General features: G+C 40.8%; 1 protein-coding gene across 1 annotated transcript in view; it reads left to right on the top strand.

Moving 5' to 3' along the window:
* The window catches only part of mbt (serine/threonine-protein kinase PAK mbt), a 56,030-nt gene that overhangs the window by 3,988 nt on the left and 44,957 nt on the right, over positions 1 to 7,085 (top strand). Inside the window, exons 3-5 of the mRNA XM_080276500.1 lie at positions 3,451 to 3,549; positions 3,991 to 4,004; positions 4,094 to 4,109. Of these exons, the coding sequence (XP_080132626.1) occupies positions 3,451 to 3,549; positions 3,991 to 4,004; positions 4,094 to 4,109 (129 nt within the window). The remainder of the gene's footprint in view (positions 1 to 3,450; positions 3,550 to 3,990; positions 4,005 to 4,093; positions 4,110 to 7,085) is intronic.

The raw sequence follows: 7,085 nt of genomic DNA, 5'->3' as shown, positions 1-7,085 counted from the left end.
CCACACTGATGCACAAGGGGTGCTGCTGACTCCTCCTAGGGGCAAAAGGCAAAACTGCAAATGGGTGGCTCCCTTTGTTCCAATTACTGGAACTTTTGGGTAGCACCTCGTATAACATATACACATATCTACCTCTCTCTCTCTCTCTCTCTCTCTCTCTCTCTCTCTCTCTACAGTATATATATATATATATATATATAATCTCATCTCATCTCATCAGCCTTTGTTTGTCCACTGCAGGACCGGCCTATCCCGTCCGAAGTGGGGACAATACAGCCAATGTATCTCTACCAAGTGGCTTAGGCTGTCTAGTAGAGATTGTATGTAGGGTGAGAAGTGCTTGTAAGTGTAATTGTGGTGTTGGAGTGGCTGTGGCTGTGTGTGTAGTCTGTGAACCATGTGTAATTGGCTTGCGCAAGCCAACTGGGTACAAGCATACTTTATAGTATGCAACACTGGTTCAACCACGTCACTCCTTGTTCCCACCAGTGCAGTACGTGGCCTGAAGAACGCTCCCAAAGATTATTACCCTGGCAGGGCGCAAACCCTCGTTCTTCAGTGTACAAAAACGCACACTTTACCGCTGAAACCACAGAGGCTCCATATATATATATATATATATAGTCCAATAGACATTTCACATACAATGTTTATGATCCTGTACAAAGTCTCACTGGTCGATATACTGTCATCATTCTTCTATATATGGTTACCTTCTCGCAAGTCTACGTTCATTTGTTTGTTCCAAGATGACTTTTGCACTTGCTATTATTAGGTGTCTTAGCATCAGTGATGAAACAGTAGTGTGGTGGTGGAGTTTAAGCAGCAAGTGAAGTGCAGTGAAGTGAAAAAACTACTGTACCTGTTTAGGTGAGTTGGAAACTTGATTTTAGGCTTATATTTGGTGGTAAGCAGCAAGTGAAGTGAAGTAACCACCAGTTTAGGTGAGTTGGAAACTTGTTTTTAGGCTTATTTTTGGTGGTGGGCAGTACATGAAGTACAATGAAGTGAAACAGCAACCAGTTCCAGTAAGCTGTAAATTTGTATGTAGATTTATTTTTGGTGGTAAGCAGCAGGTGAAATGCAGAGAAGTGAAATAATTACCAGTTTAGGTGAGTTGGAAACTTGTTTTTAGACTTTGTTTGGTGGATAACTTTTGGCCAAACACATATCCCTATTGAACTCATGTTATAACTCACTCATTGTACGATAAATCATTATTCACATTATTTTTTCAAGTGCATCTTCATCATAAGACAAGGGTGTGCTGTTCTTACATACAGTTAGTTCTTCCATAAGGTTGTTTTTTTTTATTAAATCGGTGCTGGAAAGGGTATCTTCGCATGGTGACCTGACATAACTGGGTGGCTCCACTACCTGGTTATGCAAATGCCCCTCAACTCCCTCCCAATCCTCAGAAAGGGGGAGTGTGGACTGTAGGAGGGGGGAGCATCATTGACCTACAGTCTGCTTGGGTCACATTTCAGAAGAGTCCAGGTTGTTGTTGTTTTTGTCCTCCTCCTCCTCCTCCTCCTCCTCCACATCCTCATCCTCATCCTCCATCCATCCATCCATCCATTTGGAAATTGTATTGTGAAAATTGTTACCAAACTTCATAATACTGTACAATTCACCATTTGGAGCTGTAATACGAAGGTTATCACTAACCTTCACAGTACAGTCCATTGGCCCCAAATATGCCAACAACTGTCAACTGTAGTTACCAGCCATAAGCTGCTTTTTTTGTATTATATTTTATAAACAGTATTGTGGTACAAAGAGAAAAAATCTTTAAAAAACTACTACAGTACTGCTACCACCACCACTACTGTTATTAATACTATTACTACTACTACCCACTACTGCCATCACCCCCACTGGGTATTAAATACTGATGAAGCAATGCCTTTTCTTTACTGAAAGTTGCTTGTGATTCATCATAAACTTGTTTTGAAGTAAAAATTAGTTTTGTGTGTGAGTGTGTGTGTGCATGCGTGCCTTGCATGCATGTATGCACATGCATGTGTGCATGCATTTAACCTGTCAGTCATGATCCAGAAGCATGTTTCACTTAAATTTATTTTGTTTAAGTACCACTTTCCCTACACACATCCTAGTCCTTAACCCTGTCAGGCTTCAGCCCCGGTCAGATTGAGGCAGCTGCACTTGTGCTGACCTGCATCTGCGTGCCATGATATTTTTCTTTGATCGGTCTGTGTAAATACACTTTTCATGATAGAATTTGGTTTTAAAGCTAACTAGTTGTACTTTATTTTGGTATGTTTAGAAAAGGAAAACATTCATTCATTCATCATTCATCATCCAATCCTACTTTGCCCCATGAGGAGCGTAGGAGCCCAAGGCTAGGCAAGTTTGTCCTGACATTTAAGATGAGAATGACCAGCCTCACTCATCCCTGAGTGGCATTTTGTGAGCAGTAAACCCCAACTACCCCTTGGATATAAACCTACACCAGCTCAATCCGATTGGAGCTCTGTAATTACCCACAGAACCACTAGGTGCCAAAATTTGGTTATATGGTTACCACCCAACGTAGTAAATGGTTTCCTGGTGTACAGGAAACCATTTGTCTTGTCACTTAGTGTAGAGTCACCCACAGGTAGAAGGAAGAGGAAAGAATGAAGGAAAGAAAGACAGAAGAGGGAGTGTAAAGTCACCCATAGGCAGAAGGACGAGGAAAGAATGAAGGAAAGAAGGACAGAAGAGGATGGAAATAAAGAAGGATGGAAGAGAGGAAAGGGCAGACACCCGAGAGCAGGACTACATCTATTGAGTGGATGGTGAGCGCCCCCACCTGCCACAGGAAAAGAAGTTAAAAAGTCAAAATAATTATTTGAAGTTTGGTGAAAACCAAAAAATGTTACACCTTGCCGTAGAAAAATATTTGCCAAGAATAAAGTAATAAAGTTATATAAATCTGGCTTGAATCATGCAAAACGTGATTAATGACCTGTACAGTGATATATAGTTTATGGCTATGCATGTTATTGCACAGTAAAGCGAAAGAAAATAGATACACAATTTTGTATGATTCTCGACCGCATATTTGCATAGCGATCTTTTCCTTGATCGGTCTGTGTAAATATACTTTTCATGATAGATTGCTAGTTTTGATGTCATTTTAAAGCTGAATAGTTGTATTTTATCGTAGTATGTTCAAAAAAGGAAAACAAAGAAAAGTCATAATGAGTTGAAGTTATGACTCTTAAATGCAATTTATAATGAATACAGTATACTGCAAAAGTATCTTAAAATGAGGCATGAATGCATCATTGGAATCTCTGACGTTGGATTTGAAATGACACATGAACACGTCATCAGAATCTCAGAGGGCTAAGTGAAGACTGACTGTACATGGATTAGTTAATAATGACTTTTGTTGGTGAAAGCAGTGGTAACAATATGGGTTTTATTTGTATCTGTGTACAGGTTGGTGGTGATGGAGGACGAAGTCAAGACTCCACCAGCAGACTTAGCCGAGGGTTTGCTACACTTAACTTGGCTGACCCACACACAAGGCCACACCAGGTCAGTTACCACAATTGCCTCAAGATCATAGTTCTTTATGTTGCATTATGTGTGTCAGCTTGTGTGTGTTTCTGTGTACAGTGTAAAGAATCTGGAATAGCAAAGGTATACATCCAAAAATTAAGCTTTGATAAGATTTATTTAATTTGCAGTCATTTACTGTTTGACAGAGTCCCTAGAGAGGTGGTGAAGTGGGCAATGAGAAAGCTTGGGATTGAGGAATGGCTAGTTAGGGTGGTTATGGTCATGTATGTGGCTGCTTGCATCCAGGTAAAAGTGAATGGAGATTTGAGTGATGAGTTTTTGTGGATATCAGTGTGCAGCAGGGGTCAGTTTTGAGCCCCTTGTTGTTTATCATGGTACTTGAAGCCGTCTCATATGACTTCAGAAATGGACTTCCGTGGGAGATGTTGTATGCTGATGATTTGGTGTTGATTGCAGAGAATGAAAGGGAGGTGGAGGAAGGATTTAGGAAGTGGAGAGATGGTATGGGGCACAAAGGCTTAAGAGTAATTGCAAATAAAACAAAAGTGATGGTATCTAGGGCTGGTGGCGGTACTGTCAAGGAATAGGGAGAGTGGCTATGTGCTATTTGCCACAAGGGCATGGGAAGTAATTTCATCTTGTGTGGTACCAGTGAAAAGTGGGTGCATAAGAGATGTTGTGGTATTAGTGGTAGACTGCGAGATAATGCTGATTTTATGTGTGCGGTTTGTCGGAGAGAGCAGGCGGAGATTGTCAGATGTTAAAGGATTGAGCTTACTGGTGAGTCTCTTGAGGGTATAGAAGAGTTATGTCATTTGGGAGACATGATATGTGCTATAGGTGGGGCTGGAGCTAGCTCTGTGACCAGAGTGAGGAGTGGTTGGAAGTAGTTCAGGGAGCTGCTGCCTCTCCTGACATTGAGAAGCATCTCCCTCCATGCAAAGGGATCTTTGAATGCAGCATGTGTTAGGAGTGTAATGCTGTACGGTAGTGAGACCTGGGCAGTAAGGGAAGAGGATATTCACAGGCTCAAACATACAGAAATGGCAGTGATTAGGTGGATGTGCAGTGTGTCCCTGAGTGTTAGGCCTGGGGGGCTAGGTTTACAATGGATGAGTCAGTGGGTAGCATGGGACCAGAGTGTATTTGTGTTGTGATAAAGAGAGGTAGATTGAGGTGGTTTGGGCTTGTGGAGAGGATGGAGGATGATAGTTGGGTGCAGAAAGCTAGAAGTGTTAATGTTGAGAGGTCATTGAGTGTGACCTCAGGGATAAGGGACTGAATAAGGAAACTGCTAGAGATTGAATAGCATGGAGAGCTGCCATTAGGTGACCAAGGCCAACGCATACAAACATGTTGGAGCCTTGAAAAACAAAACAAAACAGCTGAGTCAGTTTAAGTGGTTCTTGTCTAAATGAAATATAGGGTCGTGCACTTGATGGAGCACAGTACAGTAAAATACTTTCTCTGTGAAATGATGTGGGACTACAGCTTTTTTATTAAATCAGCTTTCCGGAGAGAATTGAAAATACTATGCCATTTTTGTCCCTGTAATCAAGAATGAAAAATACAGTCTTTATTATCCTCATAATCTAATCACTTACTGGAGCTGCTTAGCACTTAACAATTGGCCTACTGCAGTTATCCTTTTGTAATTGATACATGCATAAATTCACATCAAAGCATGTTATTTTCCAGTATATTACCACTATGTCGGGAATTGAACCCTGGACTCTCAGGTAAGAGCCAGGCAGCAAACCACTATGCCACGACCAGGTAAAAGTTATTTCACATTGTTGCAGTCTTGTAACCAATGTCCCTCCGCCATCACTGTGGGCCCGAAGAGTGTGAGATAACTCCCTGGCACTCTGGCATGTAGATGCTTTTAATCTGTCCCAAGCACTTATGGCAAGTTAGAATGAATAGAGAAACATACTTTACACAGGAAAAATCATCCAGTATATTACCACTATGCCAGGAATCAAACCCAGGACTCCCAGGTGAGAGCCAGGCAGCAAATCCTTTTCAGGCCTTTAGTGGGGGTGGAGGGACATTGGTCACAAGATTGTGACAATGTGAGATAACTTTTACCTGGTCATGGCATAGTGGTTTGCTGCCTGTCTTTCACCTGAGAGTCCCAGGTTTGATTCCTGGCATAGTGATTTTTTCCTGTGTAAAGTACAGGTTTCTCTCTTCATCTGACTTGCCGTAAGTGCATAGGACAAATTAAAAGCATTTACTTGCCAGAGTGCCTGGAGGTTATCTCACCCTCTTCAGGCCCACAGTGGGGATGGAGGGACATTGGTTACAAGACTGTGACAATGTGAGATACCTTATACTGTACCTGGTCATGGCATAATGGTTTGCTGCCTTGCTCTCACCTGAGAGTCCCAGGTTTGATTCTTGGCATTGTGGTAATATAGTATATTGGATGATTTTTTCCTTTTTAAAGGTCAGGCTGCTACTCCTCACCCAGCGCTAGGGTTGGAAAGGAGGTCCGGATGATGATGATGATGATTCTCAATTCTTTGCATGTCATGCTGGAAAACTGGGATGAAGAAAAATAAGGAAACTTCTTATAGCTATATAACAACATTGTCCACTACTACACAAAAAACTAATTTTGCTTTTGAGCTCAATTACTACAGTATATTGTAAATGACTGAAATATGTAGTACTGAACTGAATATAAATGAGGAAATATTTCATCTTTGTTTTGGGACCATATTCTCCCAAGATATGGGCAACTCTAATGTTAAACAACACTGCACATCAATGAAATACTGTCAGAAATATTATTGTGTGTCGCATTTTCCAGTTGTTATTCACCCACGGTTAGTTTTGAAGTGTTTGGCAGCATTACTGATAAAGACAAAAGGATAAAATGAACTATTTTACATGACCAACAATTTTTGTGAATACAGCACTCAATGTAATAACCAAAGGCTAACAGCTAATCATGTTTGAAGCAAAGGATTATCATCCTCTTTATTTTTCACATTTTACATACAGTAAAATGTCAGTGATGCTGATCTTACTCTAGCTAATAACAAATACAGTCATTACTATACTGGTACTGAGCAATAATCATCAACTGCTTTAGAATGTCGTGTTGCTTACACGGTGACAGAGCTCATGCATCTTTGTTAGTGATGGGCCACAAGCATTACACATGACCACGTTTCCACTTTCATGCCAATTATATAAGTACAGTAGTTCATGAAATATATATGAGTCAAGTGGCTTGTTGTTTCGGGGGAGAACCTTCGTAAATATAAGGATGCAAATTGGCACGTGAAATAATGGAGGAAAAGTCTGTCTTCGGAAGTAGACTAACCCCATGGAATTTCAGGTGAACTCATTGGACTCAGTTCACTGACCTAAAGGAGCCTTTGGGGAACATTTTCCACAATGCCATGTTAATAATGTTAGCGTGAATGTCATCTGAAATCTATAGATCCGCTTGATTCAGCTGGTTTGTCTGCAGAGTTATTGTTTCTATATTTTGCATCCATTTAGAAGAACTGATATTTTGGAAATTACATATACAT

The sequence above is a fragment of the Coenobita brevimanus genome, chromosome 65, assembly GCF_032717465.1.
Source record: "Coenobita brevimanus isolate Jiangsu-jjx chromosome 65, ASM3271746v2, whole genome shotgun sequence".
Lineage (NCBI taxonomy): Eukaryota > Metazoa > Arthropoda > Malacostraca > Decapoda > Coenobitidae > Coenobita > Coenobita brevimanus.
This window is presented reverse-complemented; position numbering and strand designations above follow the sequence as displayed.